The sequence below is a fragment of the Macaca nemestrina genome, chromosome 15 (assembly GCF_043159975.1).
Source record: "Macaca nemestrina isolate mMacNem1 chromosome 15, mMacNem.hap1, whole genome shotgun sequence".
Taxonomy (NCBI): Eukaryota; Metazoa; Chordata; class Mammalia; order Primates; family Cercopithecidae; genus Macaca; species Macaca nemestrina.
In genome coordinates, this window is record NC_092139.1 from 70,687 (window position 1) to 83,576 (window position 12,890).

General features: G+C 49.1%; 1 protein-coding gene across 7 annotated transcripts in view; it reads left to right on the top strand.

Moving 5' to 3' along the window:
- Positions 1-12,890, top strand: part of LOC112428021 (zinc finger protein 669-like) — a 49,485-nt gene that overhangs the window by 9,751 nt on the left and 26,844 nt on the right. For 2 of the 7 annotated variants that reach the window (XR_011613126.1, XR_011613128.1), the window contains exons 1-2: positions 9,471-9,681; positions 11,483-11,910. Coding sequence is in view for 1 of the 7 variants with exons in the window: in XM_071078941.1 (XP_070935042.1) it covers positions 11,776-11,910 (135 nt within the window). In the remaining 6 variants the exon portion in view is untranslated. Of the gene's footprint in view, positions 1-121; positions 9,682-11,482; positions 11,911-12,890 lie in introns of those variants that run through there. The other 5 variants (XR_011613129.1, XR_011613127.1, XM_071078941.1 and 2 more) reach the window with 5 other exon arrangements.

Genomic DNA, 12,890 nt, shown 5'->3' on the forward strand with positions numbered 1-12,890 from the left:
GACATTAAACATTTAATGAAAAGAATTCCTTTCTTAGGTCACAGCAAGGACTAGATATATCTAATTATGCCCAGTAAGATGTATTGTGATATTTACAGTTAATCACTCATTTAATTCAAAGGGTATTTATTAATCGTCTGCTCTGGGCATAACATCAATCGAAAGCAATGTGTTCACATGGAAAAAAAAACTTACCTGAGGTGGCTGGGCACAGTGGCTCATGCCTGTAATCCCAGCACTTTGGGAGGCTGAGGCGGGTGGATCACCTGAGATCAGGAGTTTGAGACCAGCCTGACCAACGTGGAGGAACTCCATCTCTACTAAAAATACAAAATTAGCTGGGCGTGGTGGTGCATGCCTGTAATCCCAGCTACTCAGGAGGCTGAGGTGGGAGAATCGCTTGAGCTTGAGAGGAGGTTGCAGTGAGCCAAGATTGTGCCACTGCACTCCAGCCTGGGCAACAAGAGTGAAACTCCATCTCAATAAAACAAAAACAAAACTTACCTGAGGCTGTAAGTCAACTTTCCACAACCAGCACACATTTCTAATTTGAAATACATATCTAAAGCTTTGAATGCATAAATAGCTATCCCAATGTAGAACTAAGTCAATAGTTGCTTTGAATTGTTTAAATTATCCTGGGAATCGGAAAGATATGTCTATATGAAACAATAAAGGTTATATTAGAATTAGTAAACTTTAGAAGACCATTTTAATCTTAATATATAAACATACTACCTAGGCACACTGCTTAAATATATCTGCAACCTACTATTTTTAGATTTAAGTAAATCATTAAACTTTAAAGTTGGTAAAGATTCCAGTGTTAGAGCTCTAGACTGTAAATCCTGAATGTTTTTCTAAAATTTTCGAGTTTTTATCTGGAAATACAGATTTTCCATGTCTCTAACAACTGCAAGAAATTTCACTTGGAGTCTGCACATAGTCAACTATGTGATGGCAACATCAGTGTAATAGATAGTATCACAAACATCCTGTGACTTTTATATGTATATTTTAAAATACTTTAAGTTCTGGGATACATGTGCAGAATGTGCAGGTTTGTTACATAGGTATACACGTGCCATGGTGGTTTGTTGCACCCATCAACCCATCATCTAAATTAGGTATTTCTTCTAATGCTATCCCTCCCCTAGACCCGAACCCCACAACAGGCCCTGGTGTGTGATGTTCCCCTCCCTGTGTCCATTTGTTCTCATTGTTCAACTTCCACTTATGAGTGAGAATGTGTGGTGTTTGGTTTTCTGTTCCTGTGTTGGTTTGCTGAGGATGATGGTTTCCAGCCTCATCCACGTGCCTGCAAAGGACATGAACTCATTGTTTTCTATGGCTCCATAGTATTCCATGGTGTATATGTGCCACATTTTCTTTATGCAGTCCCCAGCTAACTTTTGTATTTTTAGTAGAGATGGGGTTTCACCATGTTGGCCTGGCTGGCCTCAAACTCCTGGCCTCAAGAGATTTACCCGCCTTGGCCTCCCAAAGTGCTGGGATTACAGGCGTGAGCCACCATGCCCGGCTGAGGTCAAGTTTTGGAGTTTTATCTTGTTCTTTTATTGGGCCTTGTTTCTCTGTTTGTTTGTGTGCCTTGTAACTTTTTTTTTTTAACCGAGATTTGAATATCTAAAAAACGAATACCTCTTACAGTGTTTGCATACTGGCTTTATGCAGAGGAAGACCTTCACCAATCGCCTGGCTGGAGTTCTAAAACTTCTTGAACCTGTTTTGATCTCTTGCTCTTCCTGGCATCTGGCTGCAGAACTGCGGCTCTAGTGTGCTTCTTCCCTCTGTTTTTAGTGGCTTCCAAAATTCCGGCGCTAATCCCATCAGTGCTTTGAGTCAGGTGAAACAGAAAGCAGCCCCCTGGGCAGCCCCCACACGAGTCCAAATGTTTGGTGAAAGATCAGCTCTTTTGTTTCTGTTCCAAGGGGAGAGCTTGAGTGTGAGGAATTTTCTCCTGATTGCTCTGTACTGTACGGCATAGGGGAGCAGCACTAATGGACACACCAAATGCTATGAATTGTCCTTCCCTTTTCACTGAAATCCCTTCTTGGTTTTACAATGGCCTAGGTGCTCTAATTTCTCAGCTTGTTTATAGGATTCTCACAGAGGTATTCTGGTCGGTATATTGTTGTTAACTTGGTGTCTCTGTGAGGAAAGAAGGGGCTGTAGCTTTCTAGTCCATTGTCTATTGACATCTTACTATACAATATTTACTTACTTACTTAATGTATTTATTTTTGAGACAGGGTCTCCAGACACTGAGGTTTCCCAGACTGAAGTGACACAATCTTGGCTCACTGCAGCCTCCACCTCCCAGGCTCAGGTGATTCTACCTCCTCACCCTCCTGAGTAGCTGGGACTACAGTCACACACCACCATACCTGGCCAATTTTTTTGTATTTTTTTCTTTTAATGGAGACAGGGTTTCACCATGTTGCCCAGGCTGCTCTCGAATTACTGCACTCAAGCAATCTGCCTACCTCAACCTTCCAAAAGTGTTGGGATTACAGGTGTGAGTCACCGTGCCCTGCCCTATGCAATTTTTAAATTTACGAGTTTTCAGATATTATCTAATGACTTCCTATTATGGTGAATGAAGATTTTTTTTTTTAGATGGAGTTTTGCTCTTGTTGCCCAGGCTGGAGTGTAGTGATGTGATGTCGGCTCACTGCAACCTCCGCCTCCTGGTTTCAAGTGATTCTCCTGCCTCAGCCTCCCGAGTAGCTGGGACTACAGACACCTGCCACCGCACCCTGCTAATTTTGTATTTTTAGTAGAGACGGGGTTTCACCATGTTGGCCAGGCTGTTCTCAAACTCCTGACCTTCTGATCCTCCCGCCTCAGCCTCCCAATGTGCTGGGATCACAGGCATGAGCCACCATGCCTGGCCCTGAACATTTTTTAAAATCTAAATTCTACCCGTTTCTCACACTCTTTGTTTTCCCAAATTGTTGGGAACAAGCCCCCAAATCTGGCCATAAACTAGCCCCAAAACTGGCCATAAACAAAATCTCTGCAGCACTGTGACATGCTCGTGATGGCCAGAATTAGTTCCATATTGGTGGAACACACAGTCAGCAGAGGTTTGAGAAGGGAGAATTTAGTCAACTGAGAAGTTCCCATGAAAGGAGCAAGAGCAAGATCACAGAGACACCATGAAACAAAAAGCCAGGAATAAGTTCCAACCCGAGGAGAACAGAGAGGCCTCAAAACCAAAGCTAGGATAAGAAACTTCTAGCCCAAGAGTTATCTTTCAGACAAAGAAGCCTGAGATTCCAACCCAGCTTCAGAGAGTACTCACTCAAAGTGTTACTCAAACTGTAGGCTTTTTAATGACTTAGCCATGCATGCAAAAGGCATTCCCTAAGGTGGCACAGAAGATGGAGCCCCCATATCCAACGAGAGCCAAGGAGAAAGAAAGACCCCTGTTGCCAGAGCCAGTGGGCAAAGGCAACAGAGAAAGAGACAAGGGTCCTTATGGTATGAGACCCTTGCAGATTTAGACTTATACAAACTCCCGAGAACTGGCAGGATGACAGCCGTAAATGGGGTACCAACATTTCTACTCATTGGATTACAAGTTCTCAGGCATCCAAAATGATTAACAAAATGAAGATTTCTAGGGCTTCTGTGGGAGAGTATGGAAGGTTTTTTGAACTTTTTAAAGCTGTCAAATGAATAATGATGAGCTTCATAAATTCGGAGAGATTTCATTTTTTTTTTTTTTTTTTAAGTCAGAGTTTCACTCTTGTTGCCAAGGCTGGAGTGCAGTGGAGTGATCTTGGCTCACTGCAGGCTGCACCTCCCAGGTTCAAGCGATTATCCTGCCTCATCCTCCCTAGTAGCTGGGACTACAGGCATGCACCACCATGCCCAGCTAATTTTTGTATTTTTAGTAGAGACGGGGTTTCACCATGTTGGCCAGGATGGTCTCGACTCTTGGTCTCAGGTGATCCACCCGCCTTGGCTTCCCAAAGTGCTTTGATTACAGGCATGAGCCACTGCACCCAGTGAGAGATTTATTTCCTGTAAAGGGTTGCAGCCTGCAGGATAGTCCTGAGAGGCTGGGAAGCATAGCCTCCAGCCAGAAGTCAGAAACAGACACTTCAAGGGAGAGGTAAAGGAAATAGTAATGTATACTGAGTGACGTGGCCAAATACACATACTTAATAAGCTCTAGGAGGAGTCATGCGTATTTCTGAAAGGAGAAATGCGTGCATGCGCAACTGAGTTTCTTGCTCCTTCATGGGTCCAATGTACAAAAAAATGGCAGTGTTAACATGATCCCAGGGTGGAGTTTTCAGCCCTCTGACATTAAAAGGTGAAGCAGAGGATATGAAAACTCGCTCTGCGCATCCTGTGTACGCTGTCCAGAACCTCTCCGTCATGGGTGGTCTCTTATCAGGCAAGAGAGGAGAGGCGGGTGGTCTCTTATCAGGCAAGAGAGGAGAGGCAGCTTCAGGCAGTTGGTTGAAATCAGTGGTGGAGTCTTTTGAAAGGCTTGTTTCCATTAAATCCTTAGGGAAGAAAGCCTCATCATGGTTAGCAAAGGAGGGGGTACAACGAGGTGTATCTGACCCGTCATCCCATCCTGCCCAACTTGTAATAGGGGAGGAAAAATAATTTTCTCTCTACCTTTACGGAATTCTAAGATGGGACCCTCTGTAAATCCGAGAACTCAGTTTTGAAAGTCACTCAGGGATCCCCTCAGCCAAGAGTGGGTCTGTTCACTCAGTTGGGAGCTTAGGATTTCATTTTCATTTATCAGTGCTAATGGGAATGAGTAGGCTGTCTTCATGGCAGCTGAATTTGAAAGAAACTCCTTGGATTGGGTTAATGGCAGCTGTATTTTCTGGGAGCTCTGCTATAATTAGACAAAGTAAGTTCTGGTAAGATTTCTTTCTTTATCTTTGGTATCTCAAATGTTTTCATTTAAATAATCTTTATAACAACTTTTTTTTTTTTTTTTGAGACAGAGTCTTGCTCTGTTGCCCAGGCTGGAGTGCAGTGGTATGATCTTGGCTCACTGCAAGCTCCACCTCCCAGGTTTATGCCATTCTCCTGCCTCAGCCTCCTGAGTAGCTGGGACTACAGGTGCTCGCCACCACACCCGGCTAATTTTTTTTGTATTTTTTTTTAGTAGAGATGAGGTTTCACCACGTTAGCCAGTATGGTCTCGATCTCCTGACCTCGTGATCCACCTGCCTCAGCCTCCCAAAGTGCTGGGATTACAGGCATGAGCCACCGTGCCCGGTCCCTATGACAACTCTTGATGTCTGAGTGGGTTCCCACACAGTCATCAGTTATAAGACTTTCTGATTCCTTTTTTTCCTTTGGTCCTTATGAATAGGGCTTCTGTACGTAATCGCATGGTAGCTTTTGTTTGGAAATAATAGCAAAGTAGCTGTCAAAATACTTATGAATGTGATTTTTGGATTGTAAGGTGAGACTTGTTTAACTTTGGGAAAAACTGCCCAACTTGTAATAGGGGAGGAAAAATAATTTTCTCTCTACCTTTATGGAATTCTTAGATGGGACCCTCTGTAACAAATTACAGATTAAGATGAGAAAAAAGTAGACAAGTTTAAAAACTTGTATACCTTATGGATACATGGGAGATACTCAGGGAAAAATGAGTAAATCCCCAGCAGGTGGCTTTCAATGAAGTGTAAATGCTATCTTCAACTTAAAGAAAGAAGGTTTGAGGCTCAGTAGTGGGGAGTTAACAAGCAAAAGCACAGTAGACAAGGGTAAGTTTTCTTATACAGACTTAACTCCATGCGTTCTCTGTTGGTAAGACTCTTTAGTGATTTAGTCATCCTTCTCTTCTTGGTTGGTGCCGAGAGAGAGAGAGAGAGAGATATATATATCTTTTAAATGGGGATTTCTTTTATAGATGTAAATTTTCCTTACACAAGGGTAACTTCTACTCCGTTTGCAGAACTTCCTTTTTTAGCATTTTTTTCAAAGTAATCAGCTCAGAATAATTCTTATGCCAAAGGGACATATTTTGGGGTGGCATATTCTGGTTTCCTACCATCATATTTTGGGGTGGCATATTCTGGTGTTACACACTGTCTTCCACCAGCAATGAAAAGAGTTCTTGTTTTTCCTCCAGCAATTTGTGATTTTTTTAGAGTTTACCAGTTCTAACAGATATAGACCAGCTGTGCTATCTCATTGTGGTTTTCAGTTCTGTAGTACATTGAGCATCTTTTTGTATGTTTACTCGCCATCCGTAGATCGTCTTTGGTGAGGTGTCTGTTCAGAACTGTGTGCATTTTTAATTGAGATGTTTAAATTATTGTTTAGTTTCAAGAATTTTGTCTATATTTTGAATACAGATTCTCAGATCTGTATTTTGCCAATTTTTTTTTCAATATGTGGCTTGTCTTTTTGTTCCCTTAACAAGGTCTTTCCCAGAGTATAAACTGTAAATATTAAGAAATCCACATTGTCATTTCTTCTGCGTGTATCAACCTTGTGTGTCATTTGTTAAAATTCATGACCAAACCCAAAGGCACATGGCTTTTCTTCCATAGTTTCTTCTAGAAATTGTATAGTTTTGCATTTTTAGTGTAAGGATTATTTTGAGTGATTATTTGTGCAAGTTGTAAAGTTTTCATCTACACGCATATAATTTCCTATGGTTTCCAATAATCGTTCCCTCACTATTTTTGGGAAAGACACAGGGTAGTGGGCTCTGTTAGAGCAGATAGATGACTAGACATGAACAGGAGGGGGAGCTCCTGGAAAAGGGAAAGTCTGGGAAGGCTCACCTGGAGGGACCAGAAAAATTCACATTTAGTGGCATCTGTAATGCTGGAGCAGATGGGCACTTGTGAATTGCGGGTAGGAGGGAGATGAGGTACCTATGCAGAAAGAAACACCCTAGAAATCCTCTTAAGATGCCCCAGTCATCATTCACTCTGCAGTAATAATATCACAATATTGCTAGCTACATGCTGATAAGGACAAAGGGGACATTCTTCAAAGAAACCTGGCACCATAAGTACAGATTAGGGCAGAGAAGCACATTGAAAACAGATAAACGCAGTAGGTCCAAATGTGACCGCCGTCAGCCTGCCTGGGATGGCGGGAAGGAGCCCGGTGCCAGAGTGGATTCGGATCGATCACCACACACGTGCCTCATCCAACAGTGAGGAGGTCCCACAAGCCTAACTGGGGCAAGTCGGGGACCTAAGGCAGTAGCAGGAAAAGCAGACAAAGAAAACAGGGGGAGACTTGAAACAGAGGCAGGAATGTGAAGAAGTCCAAACTAAAATTCCCTGCACAGAACTCTCAGGCTGCTTTCCTGCACGATCAGCCTACTCCTATTTTTCTACAATGAGCTCTTCACACTGTATTTTTTGGAATGAAGTTATCTGCCATCTTTGTATTGCCTCTTGGTGAAAACCTTTCTTCCAAGTTAGACAAGAACTGGGACATCAATTTCCAGAACTGATGGCGCTTAATAACTGGCGCTCCGACTTTAAGTGGTGCAGGAGGCGGCCTTTAGGGGGCGCCAGCCATCACACCTGGAGCAAGAGGGCCCTGCATAGTCCCCATCTGCCTGCAGGTGTTGTGCTGCGAGGACACTGCCAGCAAGAGGGCCGGGCAGTGTCCCCAGCTGCTAGCAGGGGGCGTACGACGACTATACTGTGAGCAAGGGGATCCTGCAGTGTCCTTAGCTGCCAGCAGGTGGCGCACGGGCCCCACACCATGAGCAAGAGGACCCTGCAGTGTCCTGGTCAGCAGCAGGGGGCGTGGTGCCACTCCACTGGGAGCAAGAGGATGCTGTAGTGCCTCCAGCGGCCAGAAGCGGGCGTGCCCCCACTACAAGGCAAGCAAGAGGGCCCGGCAGTGTCCCCAGCTTCCAGCAGGGGGCGTACGACGACTATACTGTGAGCAAGAGGACCCTGCAGTGTCCTTAACTGCCAGCAGGTGGCGCACGGGCACCACATCATAAGGAAGAGAACCCTGCAGTCTCCTGGTCAGCAGCAGGGGGTGTGCTGCCACCACATTGTGAGTAAGAGGATCCTGTAGTGCCCTCAGCGGCCAGAAGGGGGCGTGCCCCCACAACAAGGCAAGCAAGAGGGCCCGGCAGTGTCCCCAGCTGCCACTTCACTTGGAGCAAGAGGGCCCGGCAGTGTCCCCAGCTGCCAGCATCAGGAGTGCTGCCACCACACTGTGACCCAGAGAGCCCTGCAATGTCCCCAACTGCCAGCAGGCGGCGCGCCGTCACTATACTGCGAGCAAGAGGGCCCTGCAGTGCCCTGGCGCCAGCAGGGGGCGCTGGCCAGCACTGTAAGAAAGAGGGCCTTGTAGTTGCTCTAGACGCCAGCAGGCGGCGCAGTGGCACAGCACCGTGAGCAAGACAGCCCTGTAGTGCGCGGCTGCAAGCAGGGGGCACCGGAGCCCGGCTTTTCAGATTACTGATGTTCCCCCGTCTCTGCGCCGCTCCCCCGGCGCCGTGCGTCTGCACCGCGCCCCCTTAGGCCCACGCAGCGTGCGTCTCCGCGCCTGCGCCACCACCCCCCCGCCCCCCAACCCCCCCGCCCCCCCCACCCCCCCGCCCCCCCACCCCCCGCCCCCCCACCCCCCGCCCCCCCCAACCCCCGCCCCCCCCAACCCCCCGCCGCGACGCGCGGGCGTGCTACCCTGCGCCTGCGCCGCGCCGGCGCGCGTCTCTGCGCCGGCCTGCGCCGCGCCGGCGCGCGTCTCTGCGCCGGCCTGCGCCGCGCCGGCGCGCGTCTCTGCGCCGGCCTGCGCCGCGCCGGCGCGCGTCTCTGCGCCGGCCTGCGCCGCGCCGGCGCGCGTCTCTGCGCCGGCCTGCGCCGCGCCGGCGCGCGTCTCTGCGCCGGCCTGCGCCGCGCCGGCGCGCGTCTCTGCGCCGGCCTGCGCCGCGCCGGCGCGCGTCTCTGCGCCGGCCTGCGCCGCGCCGGCGCGCGTCTCTGCGCCGGCCTGCGCCGCGCCGGCGCGCGTCTCTGCGCCTGCGACTCTGGGCCTGCGCCGCGCCGGCGCGCCACTCTGCGCTTGCAACTCTGCGCCGTGCAGGCGCGCGACTGTGTGCCTCCGCCGCGCCGGCCTGCGACTCTGGGTCTGTGCCGCGCCGGCGCGCGACTCTGCGCCTGCGCCAGTCTGCGACTATGCGCCTGCGACTCTGCGCCGGCCTGCGCCGCGCCGGCGTGCGACTCTGCGCCTGCGTCGCGCCCGCCTGCGACTCTGCGCCTGCGCCGGCCCGCGACTATTCTCCTGCGACTCTGCGCCTGCGCCGGCCTGCGCTGCGCCGGCCCGCGACTCTGCGCCTGCGCCGTCCTGCTCCGCGCCGGCCCGCGACTCTGCGCCCGCCCCGGCCTGCGACTGTGGGCCTGCGCCGCGCAGGCCTACGACTCTGCGCTTGCGCTGGCCTGCGCCGCGCCAGCCTGAGACTCTGCGCCTGCGCCGGTCTGCGCCGAGCCGGCCTGTGACTCTGCGCCTGCGCCGCCCCGGCCTGCGACTCTGCACCTGCGCCGCGCCGGCGCTGTGCCTCTGCGAGGGCGGAGTTGTATTGTCTTCATCACAGATCCAGAAAGCATCACGAGGGCGGAACTGTGTTCTCCTTTGCGCAGACCTCGGGGGTACCGCGAAGGGGGAGCAGCGTTCTTCTCAGCCCAGGTCAGCACGTGGGGTGCACCGCGAGGGCGGGGCTGCGTTCTGCTCAGCACAGACACGGGGTACACCGCGAAGGCGGAGCAGCGTTCTCAGCCTCGCTTTGGGGCAACGCGGAGCCGTATCCACGGCGAATAAACTCCTTTCTGTTTGTAGCCTTGAGTAATGAAGGTCAGAGACTAGTTAGAATGGTTCAGTGTGGAAAACGGGGAACCAAAAGCCGCTCTCAATCTTGCGCACCGAGGTTCTCCCCACCCAGGGCTAGGCGGCCTCAGTGCGAGGTCCACACCGTGGCCCGGAACACAAATGCAGCATACGCAGACATGACACCCCAAAGACGACACCCCCAGTGCTCACGGAACAAGTACCTCTAATGCTAATGCACTGCCTCAATAGAAAAGTTAATGCAAGATCTGCATTCCCCACGTTGCCCTGGAGTGCTAAGACAGCGATCATAATAACACATAGTCAATGTGAACGTAGCAATAGGGTTAGGGTTAGGGTTAGAGTTAGGGGTTGGAGATAGGGGTTATGGTTTAGGGCTAGGGCTAGAGTTTTAGGGTTAGGGTTTTAGGGTTAGGGTTCGGGTTAGGGGTTAGGGTTAGGGCTAGGGGATTAGGGTTACGGTTAGGGGTTCGGGTTAGTGTTAGGGTTAGGGCTGGGGGTTAGGGTTAGGGCTAGGGTTAGGGTTAAGGGTTAGGCTTAGGGTTATTGTTAGGGTTTTAGGGCTAGGGTTAGGGTTAGGGGTTAGGTGTCAGGGTTTAGGGGTAGGGTTAGGGGTTGGGGTTAGGGTTAGGGGTTGGGTTAGGTTTAGAGTTAGGGTTTAGGGTTAGAGTTAGGGTTTAGGGTTGGGGTTAGGGTTAGGGATTAGGGATTGGGGTTAGGGTTAAGGGTTAGGGCTTAGGGGTTTGGGTTAGGGTTAGGGGTTAGGGTTAGGGGTGAGGGTGAGGGTTAGGGGTTAGGGTTAGTGGTTAGGGTTAGCGGTTTTAGGGTTAGGGGTTAGGGTTAGGGCTAGGGCTAGGGTTTGGGTTAGGGTTGGGGTCGGGGTAGGGTTAGGGTTAGGGTTAGAGTTAAGTCAGGGTTAGGTTTACAGTTTGGGTTCGGGTTAGAGTTCGAGTTCGGGTTAGGGGTTAATGTTAGGGTTTAGGGTTAGGGTTAGGTTTTAGGGTTGTGGTTACGGTTATAGGGTTAGGGTGGTTAGGGTTACAGGGTTAAGGTTAGGGTTAAGGGTTAGGGTTGGGTTTAAAGGTTAAGGGTTTTAGGGTTAGGGTTAGGGGTTAGGGTTATGGTTGGGTTAGTGTTAGAGTTAGGGGTTAGGGTCAGGGTTAGGGTTTAAGGTTAGGGGTTAGGGTTAGGGTCTGGGTTAGGGGTTAGGCGTTAGGGTCTTGGTCAGGGTCAGGGTGAGGGTGAGGGTCAGGGGTTAGGGTTAGGGGTTGGGGTTTGGGTTAGGGGTTAGGGTTAGGGGTTAGAGTTAGGGTTTTAGGGTTAGGGTTAGGATTTTAGGGTTAGGGTTAGGGTTTGTGTTAGGGTTAGGGTTAGGGTTATGGTTAGTGTTATGGGTGGGACAGGGCTTCGTCCCTCAGCTCACCTGAGACATATACCTATATGATTGCTTCCTCTGCCCTGTGTAAAATGCAGCTTCACTGAGCCACACTAAGGTCTAAGTCACTATTCCTCTACCCCCACTCACAAGTCAGTTGTGTATTCACCGAAACGCTTATGAAAGACTCAAAACAATGCAATCTTTTGTCTCTTGTCCGCCTATATGCTGGAAGGCCCCCACCTTTGTGTTTTCCTGCCTTTCCAGATGGAACTCTGTCTTCGAGAAACAAACAAACAAAATGTGGTTTTGAGACATTTGGATGTGGGAGTTCTTCTTGCAGGCCAGATGTCAGACCCTTGCCTGAGATGGCGGTGGGGCCACCAAGGAGATGGTGGCCCTCATGCTGCCCCAGTCTCACTCCTACAGGCTCACCCCCAATCTGGCCCACGATGCAATGCGACTACAGAGAAGTGGAACATACTCACTTTAGGTACTGCTGATACTCACGCGCATTCTTCCCATGAACAGAATTCTTCCCATTGACCAACTCCAGCGTAATGAGGAACCAGATCAGGCTGAGCACAGGGGACAGTAGTCTGATACTAAAAACAGATGAAAGTAAATTCAAACGTGAGGAATGTTGGTATTTTCCACCTTCATCAGGAAAAAGATGTTTCACTTCATCAACATCCGTAAGTCCCAACTTCTCAAAAAATAATTTTCCTAATCCTCAGAGCCCAATGCCTGCTTCCAGCCCCCAGGCCCGTGGCTGGCGGGAGTGCCCAGTGTAGCCCTTGCTCCTGGCCCATCCTGCACATCCGCATTCCTTGCTCATCAGTCATCATCTGAGACTCTCAGACATCTGACGGTCTACGTCAGGGCTGCCAGGGGCTCTGCACACTCACGGAGCACCAGGCAGGCCCAGTCTGCGCCCAGCAGCCCCCCTGCGCCCTGCCCTCTGACATCTAGGGAGGGACTCTCACTAGAGGAAAACAAATGGCCTCAATACAAAAGCAGGCTCAATGCCACCAGATTAAAGAAATCCCAACTAAAGTAAGATCTTATTTTTCCTGTGAAACTAGTTGAGACATTTAAAAATATTCTGGTTTTGGAGAGTGGTAATAACAGAATGACCTTGTCTTATAAACTGCTGGTAAGAGTGTAAATTGAGTAGCACCCTTCTGGAGGGGAATCCAGTGATATCTATTTAAAGCTTTAAAAACACAGATACCACTCAACCCAAAAGTTCTAGAAATGTATCCAAAATGGTCATTTCTTAAGGATGTAGCACATTCTAAAATATACACTGTAAGCGAAGGAACCATAATGCTGTTAATCTGCTATTAAGTTAATCTGTTGTTATATTTTAAATCCAAATCCAGTTAATCCGCTGTTATACTTTAAATCCAAATATTCATTTAGGTAGATAGAACCCACATTTCCATAGGCCAAATTACAAACACTATTTAAAATAGTATGTACTATAACTTTCTATGAAAATCAGCATGGGGAGTCCTCACAGTCCTCAGATAACATAATTTCATTCAACACCGTTTCATCACAACATCAGTGAGAAAAGAAATCGATACACCGTGAGGGCCATGGTCTGTGTGGAGAAGCATGTTCTGCATGGGTTTTCTCCCATCCCCCAGTTTCCTCCCACATCCCAGAG